The sequence below is a fragment of the Gorilla gorilla genome, chromosome 1, assembly GCF_029281585.2.
Source record: "Gorilla gorilla gorilla isolate KB3781 chromosome 1, NHGRI_mGorGor1-v2.1_pri, whole genome shotgun sequence".
Lineage (NCBI taxonomy): Eukaryota > Metazoa > Chordata > Mammalia > Primates > Hominidae > Gorilla > Gorilla gorilla.
In genome coordinates, this window is record NC_073224.2 from 52626525 (window position 1) to 52638789 (window position 12265).

A 12265-nucleotide genomic window follows, 5' to 3' on the forward strand; every position below is an offset into this window, starting at 1 on the left:
TTCTGAAATGATCTGTCTTTATTATGTCATCAGAAAACAAAAAATCCCCCGAGTGTAAACAGGAGAAATGTGCTGGTTAAGTTACTCATCATTATCTTATTATTAACAAAATAAAGCACTATCTATGTTTACAGTCATAAAAAAAGAAACAGCCTGGAGAGAAGTGGGGGCTTTGAGGATGGAGAGAAGACGGGGGCAGACACAGACTCCACATCTGGCCCTGTGGGATTTGGGGTTCCCGTACTGATCCAAGGGCTGTTTAGATCTTCAGAGTTAGGTGACAATGGGATTTGATTTCCTTAGGGAACAAACTTTGTGAAACTGATCAGAGGCTGAGATCCAGTCCCTAGTATAGAGTGGGGGAGGGGAGGGCAGGCAGGTGAGGGGCAGGGCTGGGTGGGAGAGGCTGAAGCCCAGGAGTCTTCTCAACCTCTTCCAAGAATGGGGAGCCCCCCCCACCCTGTGCTCATGAGGGAGGAATAAAGACCAGCTGCCATGGACAGCCCCTCTCCAGGGCCTCTGACGCTGGCAGGAAGGGGAGCACCATCAATCCTCCTGTCCCAACTCCCTCGTGGGATCAGGTTGGGACCAGGGGCGGGGGCACCAGGACAAAGCCCCTTGGAGGCTGAGGCACATTCCCATGCTGATCAGAGCTAAAAATGGCTCCGTGGGAACCGACTGGCAGAGCCAGGGAGGGAGTGAAGGGGAGGGCAAGAGGAGGTCAGGAAGGCTGATGAGCCCAGGGCAGACCAGGGGCCTACACAGACCCAGAGAATCCAGAGGGCACAGGGGGCAAAGGACAGACACCAAGAAAGAGAGAAATAGAGGGCCTTGCAGAGAGACGAGGACAGAGAGAGACAGAAATGCACACAAGGACACACAGAACCTGAGACACCCAGACTGACAAAGAGGTAGCAATTTGGGGACAAAGAGAAGCACAGAAAGAGGCCCCCAGAGAAGCAGGAGTGGCATCGAGAGACACACCCACAGGAACTCAGCAACAGTGCCTGGCACGTAGTGGGCACTCAATAAATATCTTGTGCAGTGAATGAACAGATGAAACACACACACGTGCACGCGCACACATACAGCAGCCAGAGGCACAATAGGCTTGGCAGAGATGAAAACAGCAAGGGACAGCCAGACCCTTTTGCACAAAGTGCAAAGCGATCCTGGTGATAGACGAGCAGTCTGGGGGAGTGTGGGAGGGGTGTTGGTCCCACAGTGGCTGGTCCAGCCAGGACAAGAATGGAAACAAAGCATGTGACCCCAGGGAGACAGGTCGGTAGATGCCATACCCCAGGTGGACAGACCTGCAGGAGAGGAGAGTCATACGGTGTCCCCTGGCCATAAGCTCTAAAGGCTGAGGTGCTCAGCCAGCTCAGCCCACGGCCATACTGCAGTTCCTGCCCACCCAGGCCAACAGTTCCTCAGGAAGGGAGGGCGCCTCTCCCCTCATGAATGTATCTGCAAGTGCACAGCTTTGCCCATCTCTGGGGCACGAACAAGTCCAAGTACCAACATAGTCTTAGGTTGGCTGGCTGTGCCCATCGAGTTGGGACAAGGTCTTCCCCAGAGGAGAAGGGGCCGGGCCCACCCAGCTGGCATCAGTCTGTGAGCACCACCAACTCCCCATCGCTCTTCTCTTCGCCCTCCGAGTCCTCGTCCTCGCTGTACCGGTACATCTCGCCATCAGCCACCGAGTGCCTGTCATCTGTGCCCTCACCCTCCTCTCTGAGGCTGCAGGTGTTGACGATCACAGGCATGTTGGGGTCCAGGCTACGAGGGACATAGTGCTCCACCAGTGGCTGTGCCAGCGGCATGCCTGCTGCCCGAGGGTACAGGACATCCGAGGAGCTCATCTGCACCTGGCCAGCCTGCGGGCTGTGGGGCAGAGAAGGGGAACGGTGATGGATGCACACTTGATTCAACCCCAAACCCGTCTCCCCTCCAGGCCTCCTCAGAGCATGCACTCCCACTCCACACACTCTTGGCTGTGACTTATATACCCTGCCCCCAGCCTGCTTTCTGATGGCCAAATTCACTGACACCTACAACCCTGCAGATGACCTGCAGACCTAGGGCCATTGATGTGCTCAACAGATAATATTCTTGGAGGATCATGTGTGCATCCAGTTTTTAGAACTTGTATATTTTATGTTTTGTTTACTTATATTTAGAAACAGGGTCATGCTCTGTCACCCATGCTGGAGAACAGTGGTGCAATCACAGCTGACTGCAGCGTCAGCCTCCCAGGCTCAAGTGATCCTCCTGCCTCAGCCTCCTGAGTAGCTGGGACTATAGGTGTGAACCACCACACCTGGCTAATTTTAATGAGGTTTCACTATGTTGCCCAGGCTGGTCTCAAACTCCTGAGCTCAAGGGATCCTCCTGCCTCAGCCTCCCAAAGTGTTGGCATTACAGGTGTGTGTCACTATACCACGCAGAAATTGTATATTTTAAATGCCCTGGGAGATGTCCTGTTTAAAGGAATAGACTAGGGTGCTTGCTGTAGTCAAGTCAGGAACCTTTCTGTGTGATGAATACTTTGATTTCTAGCGCCTCTGAATTTCTATTGAGTTTATCGGCAGTGGGATCTACAGGCACTTTCTCCAGGTCCACGTGGCCAGTCCTCCAGTCACATTCCTACATCCTCAGCCACTGAGTGCTCACCACAGTCACATACATAGCCATACACAGTCGGGTCGCACATGCAGGTTCAGCTATACACAGATAACACACACACACATACGCATACACACAGCACCCCTGGGGTCACACACAAAGGCAGGCCACACACTGACACCCAGCCACTCATGAGAGCTACACATGCACACACAGTCTCCTGGCTGCCTGCGGGGGGGCCTGCTCACGGGATCACGTAGCTCTGGCGGGCATCCTGACGCCGGGTCCTCATCAGGGCCTTGTACTCTCCCACGCGCAGCCGCTTGCCCTCCACGATGCAGGTGCGCTTGGGCCGCGGCTTGTACTTGTAGTCAGGATACTTCTCCAGGTGCTGCCGGCTCAGCCGCGCCTGTTCCTCATAGTAGGGCTGCTTCTCCTGGTTGGTCATGGACTTCCAGCGAGATCCTGACCCAACCCCCCAGGGGCAGGCAGTCAGTGCTGGGCTCTGCTGACCACCCCCAGCCCCATGCAGGACCTGAGAAGACCTTGATCACCAGGTGGGTCCACAAGATAATATATGTGCAAGCACTTAGCAAGGGCCTGGCCCGATACGGGTGCTCCTTGGATACTGGGCAAATGAATGAAGTTGGCCTGTATAGGGATATCCAACTGCCAGCTTAAGACTCAGTACCCACCCATGTTCCTAACAATCCAGCAACTTCCTCGAGCCTCTGGCCTGTCTGATTTGCATAAACAAAAGAGCAGCCACCTCAGACCTTCAACAACCCAGACAGGCTCCCTGCTCAGGACAAAATACCTGATGTCTCAGTTGACAAGAGTCCTGCGCTGACACTGGAGGAGCCTCAGTCTTGAAAACAACTGCCCCCTCGAGCCCCATCTGCCCTGCCCAACACCCCTCCATGGCCACCAATCAGGACATGTAATTTAAAAAAATCTTTCTAGTGACAGCCCAGGAACACTAGTCTCTCCTGTTTTCTGCCAGAGCAAGGGTCTGGACAAACAGTGGAACAGCTTAGGTTTAGATCAGGAGTACTAAAGAATGTAAACACACACACACGCACACTCCTTGAGTTCTTGAGGACAGGTGCTACCGAACACTTCAGTGGTATAAGACCCCAGGACCCAGCTGCCCTCACATCCCCAGCAACTCCTGCACCCCTGTCGTCAGATTCCACTGGAGTCCAACATAGTATGGAATATCACCAAGCAAGCCCTGAATAGACCCAGCTGGCTCCTGCAACCAGGTCATACTGAACCATGGCCCCAGCCACTGGCCCTTACCAAGGATCTTGCTGATGCTGGAGTTGTGCATGTCTGGGAAGGCTTGCAGGATCTTCCTCCGCTCATCCTTGGCCCACACCATGAAGGCGTTCATGGGCCTCTTGATGTGGCTGCTGTTTCGGGACTCGGGGAAGTGGCGGGAGCCTGGGAGACAGGAGTGAAGTCAGCCAGGCAGCCTGTCTGGGGTCAGGAGAGTGCCCCAGGGCCAGCAGAGAGACGTCCCCTACTTGACCAGCAGGAGGCACTGAGGAGGCTCCCACAGCAGCCAGCCGAGGAGGAGCAAGGCAGGAGCAGATGGGGCAGAAGAAACAGCAAATTATCAGCAGAGGCCCAGCCAGGGAACCAGAGACAGACACACAAGAAAATCACAGCGGTATGGCCTCAAGAGAGAGCAGAAACTCAGCAGTCACAAAACTTAGGAAAGCAGACTCAGAGACAGAGCCAACAGACACATAATGGGACAGCAGAGGCACACACACCTGGAAAGGACCCAACAGACCAAGGGAGGGAAGAGATCAGAGGCAGACACAGCCCTGGCCCTGGTGGAATACAGAGTTGGGCCCTCCTGCGTATCAGCCCTGCGCCTGAGCCCTCACCATCCATGTCGCAGCTCAGCATGGCTTCCTCCAGTGGGTGCACACAGCTGTCCTCCAGCCGCTCCTTGGCTGGGGATGAGTCCAGGCTGATGAGGTCCTAGGTTGACAGGGGCAACCTGACGTCAGCCTCCTCTGCATCACCCCACTCCTCCCCATGCTTCTCTCTTGGTGGCCTCAGACTGTGTCTTCCACTCCTGGCCACCATCTGTTGCTGCCCCTAGGCTCAAGGGAGTGCGGGACCATACCTTACGGAAGGGGGTGTTGGGGGAGCCATCCAAGGCCCCACTGTGGCTGTGCAGCAGCTGCCGAGCATCCTGGATGGCTTTGGTGACAGCGTCCCCTTCACCAAGGAAGCCTGTGGGAGAGGGCAGAAGAGAGGGAAGAGAAGCGAGAGAAGCTGAGGGCATCAGCCCAGCATGAGCCCAAACTCCATCAGCTTCCTGCCATGCCACTCCCATGAGGCACCTGAGTTAGTGTTCCCTCCTGTTCTTCCACACGGCGGCTGCATTGCATTTCCTCAGGGATATGCCACTTACACTGGCTAGTTATTGTGTATGTCAATAGACTAGAAATGACAATAGTACCCCCTGGAACTATGTGACTCTGGCCTGAATCCCTGATGCTTGGAATGCCCAGACAGATATGATGAGGGAGAAGAAGAAGGGGATCTTCTGCTAAGAGCAAGTCTAACCCCTTGTTTGATAAAATCTGGGACCCAGGGAGGAGAAGGCACCTGCTCAAGGTCACATCATGCCGCCGGCTCTCCCCTAAGAGGGCTGAGGGACAAGTGCAGGCAGCAGGAGGCTTACCCAGAGGCAGGCTCGGGGGGCTGGACTGCAGGTCCCGCGTGGGGCCTCCATGGCTGGGGGGGCGGGGTGCACAGCTGCTCATCTTCAGGCTTGGGGAGCTGGAGGTGTTGGGCAGCTCAGGGGCCTTGGGCTTGGCTGTGAGGTTCAGGGGCTGGGAGGGCTCCTGAGGGAGACCCAGCAGGTCAGAGGATGACAGACACCAAAGGACACTCCCACAGCAGGACAGAGAGGAAGTGAGGTGAGCATACCCAGAACACACAAGGAGACAGACAGAAAAGCGGACGCAGAAGGAGCGGGTGAACAAGAACACAGGATGCCAGGGCTCACCAGTCCACACCCCGCAGTTCCCTAACACGGCAGCCGGCCGTCATAAGCTCGAGAGGGAGCCCCAGGCCAGTGGGTAGAGGGTGGTACCTGCAGGGGGTGGTGGGCGGCCATGGCCCCAGGCCTCTTCACCACTGGGGCAGGGGGGCTGTGCAGCAGCTGCAGCGGATACTCCACTATGGAAAAGGCGGCAAGGAGAAAAGTCCTGGATGAGCACAGAACAGCAGACACCCTGCTTGACGAGGTCCCAGCACCACAACATGGGCAATGGCTCGGCACTGGACCAGCTTGGTTCCAACCACTGCCCTCCCCAGCCCCAAAGCACTGCTTGGAGGCTCCTATCCCCTCACTCCACACTGCCCCTGCACACTGACTGGCATCTTCACTGGGTTCCCGCCTTTCCCAACCCACTCTAAATAGAGTTTCCCAGATTCTAGAGTCCCATCCAACGGCACAATGAGATAGGGTAAAACACCTATTCATCCAACAGGTACTTTTATTTTGTACCTACTGGGCACAGAGCACAAAAGCGGCTGCCTATTGTGTAGAACGTCTCATATGTATCATCTGACAATAATACATGGTATGTGATATATAACAGGGGCTGAATACATCATCATCCCATTTTACAGAAAAAGAAATGAAAACCTTAGAAGTCAAATGGGGCTGGGTGTGGTGGCTCATGCCTAGCACTTTGGGAGGCTGAGGCAGAAAGACTGCTTGAGGCCAAGAGTTCAAGACCAATCTGGCCAACATAGCAAGACCCCCATCTCTATTATTAAGAATTTAAGCCAGGCGTGGTGGCTCACGCCTGTAATCCCAGCACTTTGGGAGGACAAGGTGGGTGGATCACAAGGTCAGGAGTTCGAGACCAGCCTGACCAGCATGACCAACATGGTGAAACCCCGTCTCCACTAAAAATACAAAAATTAGCCGGGTGCGGTGGCACGCGCCTGTAATACCAGATATTCAGGAGGCTGAGGCAGGAGAATCGCTTGAACCCAGGAGGCGGAGGTTGCAGTGAGTCGAGATTGCATCACTGCACTCCAGTCTGGGGGACAGAGCGAGACTCTGTTTCAAAAAAAAAAAAAGAATTTAAAATTTTCAAAACTAAAAAAATAAAAATAAGAAAAATGGGTTGTCCACAGAGCTATGAAATGGCAGCATCAGGATTTGAACCCAGGGCCTCTAGACTCCACAGCCTTTCCTTCTTCTCGACATGGCACTCCTGCCTACCCTACCTCACTCCCAGGCCCAGCATCCAGGTGGAGAGATAGGCCACATGTAGAAATCATGAAGTGCATGGCAGGTGGTGATGAGGGTCACACAGGCAGAGCACCAGCAAACTCCGCTCCAGCTGGGGTAACTAGAGCAGGCTCCCTGTGGGAGCCGAGGTGTGCGCTAGTGCCTGCAGGATGGGCAGGATTTGGGCAAGTGGAGATGGAGTGGTGGGGTGTGTGAGGGTGAGCTGTGGGGAATGAGGCAGGCCATGGGGGCCAGGTTGGCTCCAAGGCCCATGAAGGCCGAGGTCAGGAGTACGGAGCCCAAGCTGTGGGTACAGAGGACCATGTAAGGCTTGTGAGCTGGGGAGGGCCGCTGTTTGCAGTTAGCTTTTGCAAGGGACCTTGCTTGCTTAGTTTCTGGAGCAAACAAAGTGGGAGGCAGCCATGCCAGTCCCGGGCTCCCACAGCTTATTTACTGCCTTACCTGCCCAGAAAGCAGTTGGGGGTCCTATCCCCGACCAGATCACTGTCCCCTTGCCTCCACAGCTCTCCTCCACATTCATGGGGAGTTGCAATGGTTTGGAATTGCCCTGTCCTCCACCTTCAACCTTCTCCACTCCCCATTCCCCCAGCTAACTGGAAACTTCCACATTGGGCCTGTCTTAGTCTACTCAGGCTGTTGAAACAAAGTGCCATAAACTGGACAGCTTACAGACCTCAGAAATTCATTCCTCAGTTCTGAAGGGGAATTTGCTTCAGAATGAATTATACCTTGAGTCTTACCTATAAATGATTTAGGTGAGATTTATTATTATTTTTGTCTGTTTTGCGACAGGGCCTCACTCTGTCTCTGTATGTCTCGCTCTGTCTCCCAGGAGGGTGTGCAGTGGTACAAACACAGCTCACTACAGCCTTGTCCTCCTGGGCTCATGCAATCCTCCTGCCTCAGCCTCCCAAGTAGCTGGGACCACAGGCACAGGCCACCATGCCAGGCTATTTTTTTTTTTTTTTTTGTAGAGACAGGGTCTCACTTTGTTGCCCAGGCTGGTCTTGAACCCCTGGCCTCAAGCAATCCTCCTGCCTTAGCCTCCCAAAGTGCTGGGATCACAGACATGAGCCACTGTGCCTGGCCTAGGTGAGATTAGATGAGGCTCTGGACTTGAAACTTTTGAACTGATGCTGGAACAAGTTAAGATTTGGTAGCCTATTGGGATGGAATGAATATATTTTGCATATGACAGGAAAATGAACTGGGGAGAGTCTGGGGCAGAATGCTACCGTCTGAATGTTTGTGCCTCCCCCACCCCAATTCCTATGTTGAAATCTAATTCCCAATGTGATAGAATTAGGAGGTGGGACCTTTGGGAGGTGCCTGGGCCATGAGGGTGGAGCCCTCAGGAATGAGATTAAGAGGCCTGAGGGAGCCCGTTTACCCCTTTCACCACCTGAGGACACAGTGAGAGACGCCATCTGTGAACCAGAAAGTCAGCCCTCACCAGACACCAAATATGCTGGCTTTATGATCTTGGAATTCACAGCCCCCAGAACTGTATGTGAGGAATAACATCTGTTGTTTATGAGCCACCCGGTCCATGGTGTCTTTCTACAGCCCCTGAATGGATGAAGATGGGGCCTGGCTTTCTCAGTCCTTTGTGTTTCCCCTTCACACCACCCTACAGTGCCCGGCACAAACCAGGCAGGAGCAGAGAGCCAGTGGGGCTGAGCAGTCTACCCAAGCCCACAGCCTATAGGCCTCAGGGAATTTCCTCTTCTCTCTCTTTCTCGCCTGTGGAACAGGGAGGATGAACTAGCACGGGTTGCCTTTAAAGCTGTCCACACTCCTGGGGTAATTATGGGCAGCATCTCTGCCCTGTCCCCATAACTCTCTGTCACTGCCCTAGTTCAGGTATCATCCCCTGCTGCTAGAATCACCTAGCAGGTCCTGCTTCTGGCCAGTCTCCCCTCCACTCCCTACCCCTCAAAGCCAGAACGACACACTCACTTCTCAAATGTTCACATGCACCCCACAGCCTACAAAATAAATCCCAGACTCCATGCTCCCTCCCCAACTGCCCTGTACCGTCAGGTCCCACACCCTTGTCTGACACATGGCCAGTCTGCTGAATTTCAGTGATGGGGTAGAAGGCCAGAGTGACATGGTGTAGGCAGGGACAAGAGTGTGAAGGTAGGAATCGTGGCTGTTAGAATTTGGGAGATGTTGGCTCACGCCTGTAATCCCAGCACTTTGGGAGGCTGAGGTGGGAGGATCACTTGTGGTCAGGAGACCAGCCTGGGCAACGCGGCAAAACTTCGTCTCTACTAAAAATACAAAAATTAGCCAGGTATGGTGGTGTGCACCTGTAATTCCAGCTACTCAGGAGGCTGAGGCAGGAGAATCGCTTGAACATGGGAGGTGGAGGCTGCAGCAGTGAGCTGAGATTACACCACTGCACTCCAGAGCCCAGGTGACAGAACAAGTAAGACTCTGTCTCAAAACACAAAACACAAACAAACAAAAAAGAATTTGGGAGATTTATAAACCCCAGTTAATATTCCAGATTTTTTTTTTTTTTTTTGAAATGGAGTCTCGCTCTGTCACCTAGGCTGGAGTGCAGTGGCATGATCTCAGCTCGCTGCAACCTCCGCCTCCCAGGTTCAAGCGATTCTCCTGCCTCAGTCTTCTGAGTAGCTGGGACTACAGGCATGCACCACCACACCCAGCTAATTTTTGTATTTTTAGTAAAGATGGGGTTTCACCATGTTGGCCAGGCTGGCCTCGAATTCCTGACCTCAAGTGATCCACCCACTTCGGCCTCCCAAAGTGCTGGGATTACATGCGTGAGCCACCACACCTGGCAATATTCCAGATATTAATACTCTGACACAGTACATGTACCAGAGTTGGAGAGACTAGACCTGGATTGCTACATCATTTTACATCTGGAAAGGGCTTTATGGTTTTTCATTCTCCCAGTGAAGTTCAGCGAAATTCAGCAAGATTCAGAAAAAGAGGATGATTCTTCTACCAGACAGATCCAAAACTGAGGCCCAGAAAGTCCACATAGCAAATTAATGGATGAGAGTGGCTCCAGGGCGCTTTCCCTGACCTCAGGACAGGCTGGCCGCAGTGGTGGAACCTCCCTTCTCATACTCACCTGGTTTGCAGGGAATGGGCTGAATGGGTAAGGCCAGCTGGGAGTCAGGGGTGACAGGCAGAGGTTGGTGGCTTGGAGGGAAGGCTGGGATCATGACATAAGGCATGTTAACCTGCTGAAGGCAAAGAAACCCTGTGTGAGTCCCCAGGGACCCAAAGAGCTACCCAGCTATGGTCAGCCCATGGCACAGAGAATGGACCCATGGACAAGAGGCACAGGGGATAAAGCAGGGACAGTTTTCCAAAGGATCCCTCTGACCCTAGGCCAACTCTGTGGGCCCCTGTCTACCTGCCCTCAGGTCTCAGCTGGGGAGGAAGACATGCCGGGCTCCTCCCTTTAATCAGGGAAGGAAGACAGGTTGGGGGCTAGAATAGAAATAACCCTCCTCAGGTCAGGCCTGAGTGATTCTGCTCTGGCGCTTTAACTTGGTGCACATCCCCTGCCCCCAGCACCCTCCAGGCCGGTGTCAACTCCCTCAACTGCCTCCTGTGCCTCTCCGGGTCTCCCTTCCGGTTACCTGGATCTGCTGCTGAAGGAGGTTGATCTTATGCTGCTGCTGAATCAGCTGCTGCTGCTGCTTTGCAATCTGGGAGAGGGAAAGAGTAGGCAGAGGGGGTCACGGACATTAGCCCTGGTGCCCAGTCTGCCCAGCCCTAACCACACCCTGCTTTCTACAGTGGGGCAAGCCGTGGAGTGGGGTGGCAGTAGGGAGCAAAGCAGTCAGCCCTCAGAATTGGTTCTCCTTTTGCAGGAAGCTCATCCCTCCCTCCGGGACCAGGAGGCTGGGCAGGAAGCTGCAAGCTGCTCTTCCTGCAGAGTCCCTTTCATACCCTCCCACCCCTAACCCTGTACAAGGGCTCATGAATCAGTCCAGGTGGGAATCCTACAGCCCCTGGCCACAGGCCCTGCCCAGCCTGCCCCCAGGCCCCAGCTTGCACTGGTGAGGCCTGCCCCTAAGGCAGCCTTCTCTAGGTCCTGACACACTCCTTTTCCTGGAAAGAAAGCCACACCCACTGAACAGGACCTACCTGCTCCTGCTGCTGCCGGGCAAGCTCCATCTGCTGCTGCTGCTTCTCAAACAGCATGGCAGCCATGTTCTTCTGCTCCGAGTGGGCTGTCAGGAGCTGGTCCCGCAGGGTGGACAGCTGGTGAATCATGACCAGAAGCTGGAGCTCCTTCTCTGCTAGGCTCTCTTGGGTCCCTGCTCCACAGTGAAACAGACCCCATTGAGACTTTTTACTTGTTCATCTATACATCCATCCATCTATCCACCCATCCATCAGAAACTTATTGAGCAATTGCTATGTCCCAGGACCACTAGGGGCTGAGCCACAGAGATGATGACACAAGATGCTTGCCTTGAAGGGGGCTCTTTGTGTTGCTACCTGGCAACTACTAGCCTAGAAGTTCTCCCCTATTAGCCACGAATTCCAGGCCCCCTGAAAATGCTGACAGTGGGACATCTCAGCCCCAGAGCCCTAGGCCTCTTCAATGTCCTCGAGTGCTCAGCGCCACACAGGGTCAGGGTGGACAACCATCCCATCGGAGGGATCCAGTGGGACACACTCAGGCTTTGAAGCAAGACAGGTCTGGGGTCAAATTCCCATTTCAACCTATCCTGTCTGCGAGCTGTTAGGCAAGTTACCAATTTCTCTGCACTTTAGGGTTTTCAAAATCTTGGTAAGTAGGCATAATAATAATCACCTCAGAGGGTTACTGTAAGGGATAAATGAGCTAATAGAGGCCAGGTGTGGTGGCTCACGCCTGTAATCCCAGCACTTTGGGAGGCCGAGACAGGTGGATCACTTGAGGTCAGGAGTTCGAGACCAGCCTGAACAACATGGTAAAACCCCAGCTCTACAAAAATGCAAAAATTAGCCGGGCCTGGTGGCACATACCTGTAATCCCAACTACTCGGGAGACTGAGACAGGAGAATCGCTTGAACCCAGGAAGTGAACTTTGCAGTGAGCTGAAATCACACCACTACACTCCAGCCTGGGCAACAGAGCGAGCTGTCTCTCAAAAAAAAAAAAAAAAAAAAAAAGAAGCGCTAATATATGCAAAGCTCTTAGTCCAGGATCTGGCACATGGTCCTCAACCAATAAATGTTAGTGCCCCCCTGACCTCCAGTTTAGCTCCTGTCTGATGCAGCAGTTTATTCCTGAGTGCCTGGCCATAGACCTTTTTTTTTTTTTTAAAAAAACAAAAAACAAAAAACATAGGAATCACT

General features: G+C 53.6%; 1 protein-coding gene across 4 annotated transcripts in view; it reads right to left on the reverse strand.

The window, feature by feature from the left end:
* The window catches only part of SOX13 (SRY-box transcription factor 13), a 55720-nt gene continuing 43455 nt past the window's right edge, over window positions 1-12265 (reverse strand). For 3 of the 4 annotated variants that reach the window (XM_063709333.1, XM_055368902.2, XM_019029130.3), the window contains 10 exons: window positions 11063-11235; window positions 10552-10620; window positions 10035-10149; window positions 5747-5832; window positions 5333-5495; window positions 4769-4878; window positions 4524-4620; window positions 3928-4071; window positions 2874-3090; window positions 1-1884 (listed from right to left, as the gene is read on the reverse strand). In XM_063709333.1, coding sequence (XP_063565403.1) covers window positions 1608-1884; window positions 2874-3090; window positions 3928-4071; window positions 4524-4620; window positions 4769-4878; window positions 5333-5495; window positions 5747-5832; window positions 10035-10149; window positions 10552-10620; window positions 11063-11235 — 1451 coding nt within the window. In that variant the 3' untranslated portion in view covers window positions 1-1607. The remainder of the gene's footprint in view (window positions 1885-2873; window positions 3091-3927; window positions 4072-4523; window positions 4621-4768; window positions 4879-5332; window positions 5496-5746; window positions 5833-10034; window positions 10150-10551; window positions 10621-11062; window positions 11236-12265) is intronic. The other variant, XM_019029132.3, reaches the window with a different exon arrangement.